The sequence below is a fragment of the Penicillium subrubescens genome (genome assembly GCF_028828155.1).
Source record: "Penicillium subrubescens strain IBT 31985 chromosome Unknown utg000003l_segment0_segment0, whole genome shotgun sequence".
Lineage (NCBI taxonomy): Eukaryota > Fungi > Ascomycota > Eurotiomycetes > Eurotiales > Aspergillaceae > Penicillium > Penicillium subrubescens.
In genome coordinates, this window is record NW_026643153.1 from 2,058,493 (window position 1) to 2,071,940 (window position 13,448).

The window sequence follows — 13,448 nt, forward strand, 5'->3', positions numbered from 1 at the left end:
TGAACTCTGCCTTGATGCACAGCCCTCCAAATCCGGCATCCTTCCGTTAATGAAACGCTGACTAAAAGAGACTCAGATTCCTGCCCATTTTGGGCTACAGCCTTGACTTGGGCCTTCAATCTCCAGGTATGGAAGAGGTTAGTGCCACCATCACTACCCCAGGATAAGTGGAGAGCTAAAGTGGGGCTTCTAGCTAAAGCTTCGGCTTGTTTTGGGAAGCAGAAAGTACATACTTTCAGCATGCCATCTTTGTACGTGACTAACCAATTGATGAACGCGCATAAGGCGCCTAAGAATCTGTTGCGAAATTTGCTGTTGATGGAGTCATGATTCTTTTTCTCTCCCTATTGACTTATTTGACTTGGAACGCAATGATAATTCGATTATGGAGAGTATCTAAACTCACAAACGCCAAGAATTCGTCATCTTTCCATTACCCCCCAGAAAGCCAGCGCCCGAAATTATTGAGTATGGTTTTCACAATATTAAAAAAAAGACTGCGATCCGCGACCCGCGCCGAATACGAAGCTGCCAGCAAAATAAAGACCAAATCATTAATGATGGCAGGAAGGGCAAAGTCCGTCAGATTTCATATGTGCTTTTTGCACATGGGCTTGAAGTTTGTCCATCCGACCGAACGCTTTGTTGCATTGAGGCTCTGAGCATTTGTACATGCCTGGAGAAACATGTGTGGATCTGATGTGCCGCCATAGACATGACTCTCTAGTGAAGGCTCCAGCGTACGTGCAGCCAGCCCATCCGCACTTGATCTTGCTAGGCCGGTGCGGTCTATAGCTCAGTCAGAACGTGAGGGGTACAACGTTTGATCGACACAACCATACTCAGCGTTACTAGTATGGCCGCATGTATGGCCATCTTCACCTTCCACGGGAGTTCGGTCTTCGACTCCAGCATTGGACAGTGCCGCTACAGAATTGAAAGAAATAGCCGGTTGGAGAACACCCTGTGATGGGGGATCACACTGGGACGAATGACCCCAGTCTGCCCACGGGACAGTCTGGGAGCTGATTGTGGGATTGGGACAAGCTACTGGGGTAGCATTCACGCTCCAAGGTGTAGGAACAGCTTCGTAGGCTGCTGAATAAAGAATTGGACCGATAGATCTGAGCGGAGTGGACGGAGCCTGGGCAGGCACTGCCCTACGAAGGGAAGGTGAAACGCTTTGTCCTGGGTTCGAGAACACAGGCGATGTACTGTTGGAAGGTGTCCAAGGGTATTCCCAGCCATTTTGATTGGCCTGTTCCCCCTGGTACTCCCGGCGGCTACTGTAGGGAGCCGCCATGGTCGAGTTGTTATCACGTGGGAGAGCTCAATGAATGGAAGGTTCGATGAGACAGGGATTGCGGAAGATTCTAACCAGGATAAGAGCCTCCTTATAAAGAAGAAATCTTCACGACTCGAACACTTACCCAGCGATAAAAATACACCAGTACAGCGCGGAGAAACCAAATTGCATACGACCCCCGTGAGTCGGGGAGAAGGAAGGGGGTTCGGATTCAAGCCAATGGGAATCAGCCCTCGTAGCCTAGAGCGACCTGAGGCGCGCACAGTCCAGGGATGTGGGTACAGGTGGAGCTGTTTGAATCATATGAGGCTGAGAGATCGCCAATTACAGCATGCGTATCCCAGAATTAAAGGAAAATAAGGTCTTTCAAGTGCCTGGAGCTTGGGCAATGTGCCGAAACTAGCCAGGCCCACCATGTATGATGTAGGTTGGCATGGCCGAGCGTGGAAGAATCATCCACCATTGGATAGGTCATTTTACATGCTAGTTTTCCAGTTCTTGTTTATTTAAGATTCGTGCAAGCTGTGTTTCAGAAGCTCGATTACCGGCCACACTTTCTGCCCTGGCAAGAATGTATAAGTATGACTCGAGAAATTCACATGCCAATTCAAAGCTCATATATTGCTGAACAGCAAGCTGTCTTGGCTAATGGCCTATGCAAAGGAAAGTACTACCAAGGAATCTGCAGGCATACCAGTGACCTGGAATTGGTCCCTCGGGGATCTGTGATACGCGTTGCCGCCGCTAGATTCGAGCTTCTGGCCTTAAGAGCTAGGCAGTGATCGACCACAGGGCGGCGGAACGTCCAATGATCGTCCCGGAGAGGACTAGCATGCACCTATCAGAGCGCAAATACTATGATTGTCCTTTGAAACTCCACAAGTGACATCGGACCTTCAAGCTCCATATGGAAGAACGCTCGGGCGTGGGTCTAGGGCGCATGAGCCCCAAGGGTCGGAACGGCAGGAAGCACGGAGTATCTGCATTGAAGGTTGCAACGGGAAAAATAAGGACCTTGAGCTACTGCAAGAAGATACCAGTCATTTGGTCACGTCTATCTTCGGAAGCGCGATTTCCATTCAAACGAATTTCCCATTGGTCATGGTTCAGAGTGGGCCGTTCTTTGGGCCGGCGGAAACCGAACTTGAAAGATGATAACATGAAACTAGGGAGTGATCAGATGGGACAGTCGAAAGGGAAGAACGAAGGGATTGCAGAAGAGGCCTAAGCCCTCGGAAGTACGGAAAATACTGTGGTAATGGGCTTTATACGCGTAGACACTATAGCAAGCTAAAATTTAATCGAAGTTATAAGGATTTTGATTGGACTGGCTGAACCTTCCAGAGTAGGCTTTATCCTAGACCAAAAGTACTGATTAGAGCCAAAAGAGCATCTTGGAAGTGATTTATCGTAGCAAATTATCTCAAATCCCGAAAAGATTACCCATGCGAAAGGCCCAAAATAATTCTTCAATTTAATGTCAATTTAATGGAAAAACCGACTTTTGAAGCACATGAAAACGAGAGAATAATCAGATACAGAAGTTCAATGCCAGTCTCGCTCAAAGGCGGCTTTCAGGCAAGAGCTGGTTCGGTAACCACGCTGGTTCCGCCAGCTAGCAATCGACCTCAGAAAGTACCCGATCTCAGTGCTCGGGTTGAGCCTTGAGAGATCTACGGTAGCTCAACTGTGTGGAAAGGCTTGGCCGAAGCTTGCGAGATGTTGTCACCCGATACTGAATGGCATCGGCTCCTAGGCGTTCAGGGGTGACTTTAGCGGTGGCGATGCATTGTTCGCATTGAACTGACGATTCAACCTCCTTCTCTTCCATGACGGGGTCCCGGAAAACTAAGACCGAAAAGCGAGAGGCGAGGACAGATCCGAATGTCGATCTGTGGATTTGGCACAAAATTCTCCTTGGAAAGGCAGAAGACGTAATCGACATTCACTAGGACTTCGCGTGGGTCCTCTGCGTTGGCTGGCAACACAATGAGTCGAATGCTCCAGAAAAGCATGCCGGTAAGTCTGGAAGATGCTGGTATTGTGAATAGCGATTCTCAACAGAAAGGTGATTCTGGCGATAAATGACCAGCCCTAGCCATTGGCAATGATTGTTAACAGTGGCTTTCTGGATCTCGGTTTGCGCGAATTCCGAGGGCGGATGGAGTTTGCAGCACGACTGGCAATAACTTGTAGCACTCAGCGAGTACTACACCATCGGACCGTATATCACCGGCGTGGATAACACCTTGTCGAGTCGATACAATTCCTATCCCGACATTCTAGGTTTATGTCTAGCGCATCTCGCACCCATGTGGAAATGGCCATTTGACAGAGATCCAGATAGCTCTGACGGTGTGATTCGAGTTTCTCGCGCGATGAAATAGTACAAGTTATGTGGAAAACACAAGAAGACCAGGAATATATACGTAAATGCTAATAATGCGTAGTGAGTTAGTCATCGGACGGCCTATACGGAGAAAGTGAGGTGAGGTTTAGGTAAGGTAGGCAGAGTAGATGAAGAGATATCGAGGTGATGAGAGAGTTGACGGTATATATGGGTTCAATGACAGAGGGCGCAATGCAAGCGTTCCTTTTAACTGGTACGAGGTCAGAAGCAAGGATTTGAATTGTTTGAAAAACATGCTGGACCATTCGACGAGGCAACTAGAGCAAAGGAACAAGAAGAAAAGAGAGGAGAGAAGAAGCTTTAATACTAATCCTGCTGGCAGAATCCGCTTGTCTTTGTTAGAACTCCGGTTTGTTGGGAATTCTGCCGGCTCCATTTTGTCATATAGTAATGAGGTTGCTCGTTCCTCGTTCCTCTTAACACCGCCGAATACATCGACAGAATGTCAACATGAAGATTTTTCCAAGACCTTTACCCTGCTCGAAAAGGAAAAAAAAGTATGAAAAACTACTTCAAGACCTTAAACGATAACCAACTTTATTCATAGACTCTTAATAAGAGCTGGAGCATCTGCAGCCTCTCGGGCATTTAATTAACAGTATAAGGCTTGGCATTGTCTCCGAAAATCAAATGGGGCCGCTCTTCTGCAACCTGAAGAATCGTCTGTGCAAACACCGAATTGGCCCACGCGAACCAGGGGCGAGTGTACGTCTTGATTTTGGTAACGTTGATAGACTCATGGACCAGGCCCAGCAGACTAGAGTCGCGCACCAGGTTGATGGAATCCAAGATCTCGGTGTCATCGTCGGAGGTCAGAGCTTGCATCAGCAGAGACATGGGCCAGGCATTCTCGAGGCCGACTACAACATGGTGAGTAGGAGATCGAGCAAGGGAGAGGTATGTGGTGACTTACTATGTGGACCGCCGATACCATGGAAAGCAGGACCCTCCAGGTAGTATGGATTGCCGGCTTTTTCGGTGATCATCTTGCGGGTGTTCTGGTAGACCTTGTCGCTCTTATCGAGGAAACCAAGGTATGGCAGAGACAGTAGGGATGGAATATTGGCGTCATCCATAAGGATGCGAGAGCCATATCCGTCGATCTCAAAGGCGTAGACATCGCCATACTTGGGGTGGTTGACGATAGCGTGCTCCTTGACGGCATTTTCCAGATTCTTGCCGCGCTGTTCCAGCTCATTGACCAAGTCGTCGTGGCCGCCGGCAGCGTTGATAACCTTGGCAACCTTCCGCAGCTGAACAGACATCATTGCATTGGGAGGGATAAAGTAACCTAGGATTGTGGCATCGTCACTTGGGCGGAAGGCGCTGCGAATGAGACCCGTACCGCTGTTGAGTGGGTTACCAACACCTTGCAAGTTCAGCGTCTCGGTACCGATGGTGGTCTCACGCTGGAAGGTGTACTGATTGGTGACAAACTGATTCTTCGAGTTGAAAGTAGGCTGTGACTGCGCATCGATCACGTCGAGAACGGTTTGCAGCGCTTTGAACCAGCGATCGGTCAAGAACTCGGTCGAACCTGTGTTCTCATAAAATTCGGTGCCGAGCAGCAGGAAGTGAGCAAGAGAGTCAAGCTCATATTTGCACTCGAAAACAAATGACTTCTCGTACGCCGGGTGGACGGTATCCACCTGAGTGCTGTTTTCTGGCGGGATGCCACTGGCAGAAGGTGGCTGGAAAGCATTGCAGTAGGGCGACTGAATGACAAACTCCGCCTGAGTATTGATTGCACCTAGAATCAAATTATACAAGCTCTTGTCCTTCTTGGCTAGCGCCTGATAGTTGGTAAGCTGGTTGGTCGAGTCACGCAACCACTCCGCGTTAATGTCACCCGTGACAATAAAGGTCTGCGCGCCGGTCCACTGAGCCGTGTCACGCCTGCTTTGACGTTTGGATGCTGCTGTGGTACCGTTTTGATGCCACCTGATGGTCGTATCCAGGGTGTTTGGGAACGCGTTGCGGAACAGCTGCGCAAGGTCCTTGTCAACCAGACGCGAAGTCACGTCCTCGATAACCTTCTCTACAGACGGGGACGAGAAGGTGCGACAAGCTTCGGCGGGGCGCTGGTAGGGGAGATTCAAGGGACCGCCACTATAAGGACCACTTCAGAGGCGTTAGTCCATCCAAACTGGCCAGTTTATTGCATAGATGGGGACGAGGTGTACATACTGCGGCGTCGAGGCGTACGAAGTGTAGTCAGGACACGCTCGTCGAAGGATCGCGGGGTTGTCGCGTCCAGGCAGGGCATGTGCCTGTAGGGCTAATAGCCCACCCAGTAGAAGTGTTGAGAGTGGCATTATATGCGGTCGGAACAGAAAGAAACACGTCTGCACCTCAGCTCAGGAGGGACCGTGGGGGGTAGATAAAAGGAAGAGGAAAGGTCCGTCGCTCATGCCGATCCCAACCAGACAGGGAGGGTGCATTCCTCCCCCAGTACTTCGGACAAATCCAATACATATTGATTGCCGACATGGGACCATATTGACCAGGATCATAACACTGTAAAATGAGATCTACAGTTGCAGATGCACTGGAGGCCCATGATATCCAAGTCTCGGGGAAATTGCGGGCGAGGTGACATTCGTCCTGTGGATGGTTGCACCGCACCGTCTCCACTCCAAAATGCGGAGAAGCGATCGGCATCGGCGCGTAATCGGCGGTTGTTTACAGCAATCCCCCATTTGGTTAACACAAAACTACAATCAGCAGGATTCTGCAGATTTGAAATTCCGACCAGACTTCGAATTATCTTATTCATTAAATTTGAAAAGTTAACTTGTCTCAAGGGTGAATTCAAATTATAGTATTCACGGTTCCAAGCACCATTCGAACTGATATAGGACACATCGATACAGGACTGACAAACAAGCAAGGATGATAACAATGTCCAGAAGCCTGGCCTCGAATGTATAATTCTGGATTCCAAATCGTCACTGGTTTCCATTCTGAAGTGCTTTTGTACTAGTGTCTCCTTGTACAATTGGTCACGCCTATTTCAGAAGCTTGTCCATCGTGTCATAGTATTTGGACAAGTCGATAACATCCACGTATTTCTTCTTTCGCGGACATTCAACAGCGAACGGGGTAAAATTTAGGACCTCGGTATACTGGACCTTCAGCCTAATACCGTTATAGTTAAGGATACAGCAGGCCACAATGCCTACGGATGCCCCATAAGCGAACTATTCTCTAAGTCCTGTAACGAGTCATCTTGTTTGTCGAACGGTCAAAAGAACTACTTACCGGTAATATATAATGGAAATTCGTTAGACTTTAGTTTTGAGTCATTCTTTTTAGATTATTCCTTTGCGCCTTTATTGCATCCCGAATTTCTTCCCTAACCGCTACTACTTCACTGATTGAAGGTAGGCCTTTATAGCAAGTGTCGAGTACAATATCTGTGATACTGTGACTTGCAGCGATATTAGGATACAGGCCAGCGCAAGTGATTTAGTTGTTATGGCTCTGAATATCCTCTTCAAGGACCGAAATATCAGTCGCATGTCTCCTTTCGCGCCTGAACTAGTGACGGGTCGGGGCTATAGTTTCGATTCCAAAGTTTCTGGACTAGTTTTTATTATTTGTTTTGAAGCGTATAGTGACAGAGTCTCACCTGTCTCTTAACCAACTATAGAACGTGGTTCTGGAAAGATAAATTATTTATCCACCCGCTATGATTCAATAGCGATCTTAGACGACTATAGAGATACCGATTGACTTACTTCGATATTAAAATGTCCGTGTGTAGAGCTTCGCTCATCCTAGTAGCGTAATAAGCATATGTTAAGTGTAGAGGTGGTAGAAAGAATCAATAAGACATTGGCTCTTTCCGGGCCTGGCCTGCGGCGAGCATCTCGTCCTCGAGATCCCCACTCATTCCACAACAACTGGGAAATGAGGAGCGTGGAAGAAAGCAAGGAGTCACTGAGTCGGTTGTGGCGCCGGTATCAATATCTATCGGGTGAAAATCGATATTGAGTGAAGACTTCGCCTTCTAGGGCCCAAAGTGATCGCCGAATGTTTTTCAGGCCGTGGTAGCGATCTTCAAGCTGAAGGGACAAAGGTCTCATCTTGCACACAGAGAAGGGTTGTTTCGTCAAATATGTCGGGAAATGTGACAAAAGGAGGAAAAACAGAAGACTGTGAACAGTAAAAAGACCTGGAGTAGGGTGAGTTTACTCGAAGGGCCAAACGCCGTGAGTCATAGATCGGTGTTATCGAAATGGGCTTAGTTTGTCTCCAGATAGTCCACTGTGACGTTCGGCCACTATGATTTCGGATAGATACAGCTACAGCGGTGCCGCATACAAATATAGGGGCATTTAACCTCCTTAGCCTATTATAGCCTATTATGAAGTCAGCACTGGTAACCTCGGTTTAGATCCTTTAAGCTTGCTGAATTTCTTCTTTCGCCATATTGCCGATGATTTGGATGCTGGGAACAAGTTTCACCAGCAACAGAAGGGGGAGAGGAATGATGAAGCTCTCCAAGAGGGTTGAGGGAAGAAACATGGAGAAAAAGGGCAGACCACACTCTCCGAGAGAGCTGGTGTCGGGGTACAACTGGGCTACGAGGGGAATAGGGACGGCGGAAATGAGGCGAGGCGAAATAGGGGAGTAGGGAAAAGCACGAAGTCGGTGTTTTGACAGAAGAGATACTGTGATCGATCGAGGGCAAGGATGATTGTAGAAAGTGCGTGAAGTAAGAGTGAGAGAAGGTGGTAGAGGAAGGGAAAAATTCGGGAGTGGAAGGAACGTATCTAGAGGCTCTCGTGACTGCCACTTATAGACCTCTTCGATCTAGAATAGGAAGGTACGCCTCTAGTAGTGGACGCGCGCTAAAAAATAACACTGTAAAATATCACGAAGTGTACCCTTATTTTCTATAGAGCGACGAGAGTGAAGATTGACTTTTTACATCATATTATATGCTAGACTCTTGCAGCAGGGCTCTATAAGTTCAAAATTCCGACACGCTTTCGAAAATATCTTACCTGTCATGAGCTAGAACGATAGGCTAAGATGTAACCTCTGCCATTAACAACGGTGATTCAAAATTCACTTAGAAGGCCCTTTTGAAAAACAGAAGGTTGAAGCATATTTGGGGATAGCTTGTCTTGCAACAAGCCCTGACCTACGATGGTCGATACACGGTGGCTATCCTCGTACAAGAGGCGTTTTTTCTTTCTCTTCGCAGCCCTTATCCTCTTCTCAACGATTTTTGACCCTCATCTGAAATTATCTAAGACTGTTTCGTGTGAAGAATTCGATCAAAGCCACTTTTCAAGTCGGTCCTACGCGGTTCTATGCGATAGAAATGCGGAGATAGTACACAGTCCCTGTAACGGATACCACTGGGGAATAAGAACAACAACCAATCGGGTTATCCACAGCCATTTCCGCTCTCCGAAGGTAAAAATCAGTAACCAGAAGTAGATTAGCGCATCTCATATATGTTCTCCAGAAACAAGCTGTACTGAAAGATGTAACCAAAACACGCGACGTCTTTGCCCCTTCATAGCTAGGACCAGATTTTTTCGGATCCTCCTTACTTAGCACAAGCAGTCTGAATGTTCTCTCCTTCCCTTTTGAACAACAGCTTGGCATTCATCGCGGTAAGAGGACTATTACGAGTCGTATCCACCTTAACCCTGTACCGACACCTGCTGATTGTGCCTAGCTTAGCAACCAACCATCATAGTCACCAATCCTTCGCCAGAGCCTATAGATGCCCCGAAGCTCATCTGTAAGTGCTATTAATCCGATGGTACTCTTTCAGCACAAGCTAAAGAAATCGGCCAGCTCGATACCGTTCCGGAGGGATGGTCAGACTATGCCGACGACCTAGAAGTTGATGAATTTTTCTGCAGTACTGTCCCGGGCAGAGACAAACTTTCCAGCGCAATGCACTGGGTCAAGAACCCCAAACCAGTAATGTGCACGGTGCCAGACCAGAGACTGTATATAGCACAATCTGGCGGTGTCTTCTACCTCTGGAAAGTATACGAGGACGATTGCTATAGGATTGAAGGTTTGAAAACAAGAAGAGCGTTGATCCAGAAGATCAAAGAGAGTGGCGTTGAAGGCCTATCTCTCACGCAGCTTGAGCCTGTGGGCCTTCCCACTTGTGGTGGCGTGGAGCCACCTTTTAGTTTCCCCCCATGACAAATTTAGATCGAAGGAGCTTGGTCTAATTGGTAGGAATGGAATACATCTACTAAGATAAGCATCCTAATATCAAGTATTCAGTACAACAGCCTCGATTTCTCGACGAATACAGTGCAAGTCGGAATCTGGATATTCGTGTACAGCAAACTAGACTTGGTAACTACTTTTTCCCAAAGAACGACATGATGCTGCCCTGGCCTCCAGGCTTGCCTGTCTTGGCCTTCGCGACATTCACCGCAGGTTTCTTCTTGGGCGGCGCGGGTTCATCTTCAGAGAATGACTCCCAAGTTGCTTCTTCTCGAGTCACTATAGACATGCGTCAATATCGTGGCGTCCACAAGGTATGTTAATGATCGGTACTTACCCAAGTATCCCTCCGCATCCTTGACCGTCCGTTTCTTCATCACCTGCCGCTTGCCGCGCCGACGTCCGTCCTGCACGGTAACCTCCTCCTTTAGCTCCGCCGGCTTGGGTGGAGGTGGTGGCGGTTGTTCCTCTGGCGTAGGCTCTCTCTGGAGCTCCTCGTCGGCATCGGCCATTTCCTCATCTGGAACGGAGTTAGCGGCTAATATAAAGTCATTGCATTTGCGCCGAGACCCATACCATCAGCATCGTCATCTTCCATCATTTTCTTGAGTTTCTCCTCCCGCTCCTTTTTACCTTCCCGGACGGCTGATGGGACTTTGTCGCCGCTGTCGGGGAAGAGTTCTTCTTGTTCCTCCTCAGAAGCATCATCCAGCATCACTGTGGATTGTAAGCTCACGTCTGCGGTTTGGGTTGAGGACAACTGACCATCTTCTGCAGCACTCTGTGTAGCCTATATTGAGATGTTAATAAACACATTCACGTTACAATTCACGGGGCCATATCATGTCACGAACCGATTCTGTTGGCTTGGGCTTCGGTGGCTTGGTCTTTGCGAACGAGCTGAAGAGATTGCTCTTCTCCCGCTTGGGAGCTGCAGGCTTGCCCGTAGATTTGACTGAAGACTGAGAGTCACTGGCGGGCTGAGAATCTTCGGGCTTGCTTTCTAATTTTGCCGGAGCTGCTTTCGTTGGTAGAGTTCGTTTAGCCGGTACCGTAGACTCGAGCTTAGCCTTTGGTGCCGGGGCAGCTGCACGTGCAGGTGGTGGACGTGCTCCGGTTCTCCGCTAGAAACGATATCAGCTCCTGAATCTTTGACAAGATATCAAGTCCACCCACCTTGACGTTGCGATTTTGGATCATGCCCCATTGTGGTCCGCACTCCAGCGGGTCATCTTGCGCATGTGCGGTCGCCATTTCCCTACACACATCCGTCAAGGTATTGAGATCCTGAAGCGTAGAAGGTTGTACACTGTAGACATGGATCATCGATATCGATTGGAAGGTTGCCTTCGCATCTATTCCAACGCGCCAGCCGTCAGTAAGGTAGTCCACCAGCTTTCCGACGGACAAGCGCACCTTCCAAATCTTCCTCACGAGCTATTATGACTGATGCGATGCGGACTTGGTCGGATGTAACCTCCTGGTTTGGCATAGAGCTAGGTAGATATGGGCTGCTCTGCATGATCGCGTCCTCATCGTTGGCATGGCCATTTGTCGCTGGGGGCTCGGGGGGGTTCTGGATGCCGGAGATGAGATAGGTCGCGTGGACGCTCTGTGGCTTCTTCGCATTTTCGATTCGGTGGAATTCGAAAAGTATCCTAGGATATTCATGTCAACGACACAGCAATCGCAAAATCAAGCTCAAAACTTACTGCTTGGCTCGGTGCGCGTGAACCTTGAGCGCACGGCTCAATGAGCGATAAGTGACCTAAAAACGATCAGTTGCGGGAGATCAAGAGCGCTGAGGTCTATGAGCCTTACCGTACGCCGCTCATTGAGCACATTTTCCGCCAGAAACCTCGTGGCATCCATGGTGTTTGCAGCTTTCGAAGCTCTGAAGCTTTGAAGTTGATCAAGTTGCTTGACGCGTGCCAAACCACTTTACGCGTATCAGTCAGCCGGTCTTGGCGTTCGATGCCTCCACCTTTTGGCGTCTTCCTCTTCAAGCAACGCCACAAGAGTCGGTCCAGTTCTACGACCCGGCTTCTGCGCAGGCTCCAGACGGCTTCAGTTTTCCGATGGAGCAGTCATTCGACCTCCCCGATTCCACCGACTGGCTGGGCACGCCACTTTCCCTACTAGCGCCTCTAGAGTCCTCACTCCGCTGTCAAGTGTGCAAGGACTTCTTCGACACACCAGTGATCACGTCGTGCAGTCATACATTTTGCTCACTATGTATTCGCCGCTGCCTTAGCACTGAGGGCAAATGCCCTACGTGTCGTTCGGGTGACCAGGAGCTCAAGCTTCGCCGCAACTGGCTTGTGCAGGAAATCCTCGAGGCGTTCAAGAATGCGAGGGAGAGCGCGCTCACACTTGCGAAGAAGGAGGCGGCGCGGATCGCTGCTGGAGACAATGGAGCTCCAGAAACTGTTCCGAAGAAGCGGAAGGTTAGCCAGGTGGACAATACTGAGGCGACCGATATAGTCCAGGGCAGTCCGCAACGCGTCCGTACAAGGTCAAGGTCGCAAATGGCCCAGGCGCAAGCGCAAACCGATGGACAAGATCGCAGCCGGCCCTCGTCGTTCCAAGAGGTGATTGAAGACAGTCAGGACGAGGATTTTATTCCAGGCAGGTCGCACATTGATCATCTCTAGTCACCCCTTAGTCTAACCTTGGCTATTGTTATAGATGACGGCATGGTAGCTTGTCCCATTTGTAATCGCAGGATGAAGAACGAGGCTGTCTTTGCGCATCTTGATAAGTGCACTGGTGACCCAGGACCAGCTACAAGACCAGCTAAAAATCCAGTTCCGGCAAAGCAATCGTCATTCGGGTATGTTAAATCCCACGGCGATTCGAGGGTTCAAGTCTAATTCGAGTTATTCTAGATTACTACAAGTCCAATCGCGCCAACCCCCAATATCCCCTTCGAAGCCACTCGACAGACTCCCTGCGATGAACTACTCTCTCCTGAAAGATATTCAACTGCGCAAGAAATTCCGAGACCTGGGTATTCCTGACTGGGGCCCGCGGCAGCTCTTGCAGAGGCGTCACACTGAGTGGATGAACTTATGGAATGCAAACTGCGATTCCACGTTCCCCAAAACCAAGAAAGATTTGCTGCGTGAGCTTGATATCTGGGAAAGGACACAAGGTGGATTTGCACCCACTCAGTCATCACTTATGCCGACCAACACAGTGATGGCCAAGGACTTTGACGCAGCTCAATGGTCTGTAAACCATGAGACTGACTTCAAGCGTTTGATTGCAAATGCTCGTAAGAAGAGTGATGACCAGGTGAGATCAACCATTCCAGGCGCTGCGCAGAGCTCCGTGTCGAATACCGCGGGGGTAGACAATTCCGCTCAGCCAGCGAGCGGGGTTGAAAGGAGCGCTCCGATCGAGATCAATTCAGACTCCCCAGCTCCAGGGGACATTTCTCGGTGATTTTTTTTTTTCATGGTTGAAGACCCTCCGCTGTAGATGAACCCCTTGTGTCACAGCAGCGGTTTCAAACAT

General features: G+C 49.0%; 5 protein-coding genes across 5 annotated transcripts; 1 reads left to right on the top strand and 4 right to left on the bottom strand.

The window, feature by feature from the left end:
• Positions 1 to 796: 796 nt before the first annotated feature.
• On the bottom strand, positions 797 to 1,303 carry N7473_004775 (uncharacterized protein; the record flags this gene model as incomplete). The annotated part of the gene is made up of 1 exon (XM_057150715.1): positions 797 to 1,303. The coding sequence occupies one exon, from the start codon at positions 1,301 to 1,303 to the stop codon at positions 797 to 799; it is 507 nt and encodes a 168-aa protein (XP_057010825.1).
• A 1,648-nt stretch (positions 1,304 to 2,951) lies between these two features.
• N7473_004776 (uncharacterized protein) lies at positions 2,952 to 3,137 on the bottom strand (the record flags this gene model as incomplete). The annotated part of the gene is made up of 1 exon (XM_057150716.1): positions 2,952 to 3,137. One exon carries the CDS (start codon positions 3,135 to 3,137, stop codon positions 2,952 to 2,954), a length of 186 nt encoding a protein of 61 aa, XP_057010826.1.
• Positions 3,138 to 4,304: 1,167 nt separating this feature from the next.
• N7473_004777 (glycoside hydrolase family 125 protein) lies at positions 4,305 to 6,031 on the bottom strand (the record flags this gene model as incomplete). Its single annotated transcript, XM_057150717.1, has 3 exons — positions 4,305 to 4,576; positions 4,630 to 5,837; positions 5,904 to 6,031. The coding sequence occupies 3 exons, from the start codon at positions 6,029 to 6,031 to the stop codon at positions 4,305 to 4,307; spliced, it is 1,608 nt and encodes a 535-aa protein (XP_057010827.1).
• Positions 6,032 to 10,062: 4,031 nt separating this feature from the next.
• On the bottom strand, positions 10,063 to 11,801 carry N7473_004778 (uncharacterized protein; the record flags this gene model as incomplete). Its single annotated transcript, XM_057150718.1, has 9 exons — positions 10,063 to 10,208; positions 10,267 to 10,449; positions 10,506 to 10,646; positions 10,695 to 10,719; positions 10,784 to 11,053; positions 11,106 to 11,284; positions 11,346 to 11,587; positions 11,642 to 11,697; positions 11,751 to 11,801. The coding sequence occupies 9 exons, from the start codon at positions 11,799 to 11,801 to the stop codon at positions 10,063 to 10,065; spliced, it is 1,293 nt and encodes a 430-aa protein (XP_057010828.1).
• A 206-nt stretch (positions 11,802 to 12,007) lies between these two features.
• On the top strand, positions 12,008 to 13,376 carry rad18 (E3 ubiquitin-protein ligase RAD18; the record flags this gene model as incomplete). The annotated part of the gene is made up of 3 exons (XM_057150719.1): positions 12,008 to 12,557; positions 12,618 to 12,762; positions 12,818 to 13,376. The coding sequence occupies 3 exons, from the start codon at positions 12,008 to 12,010 to the stop codon at positions 13,374 to 13,376; spliced, it is 1,254 nt and encodes a 417-aa protein (XP_057010829.1).
• Between the last annotated feature and the right edge of the window lie 72 nt (positions 13,377 to 13,448).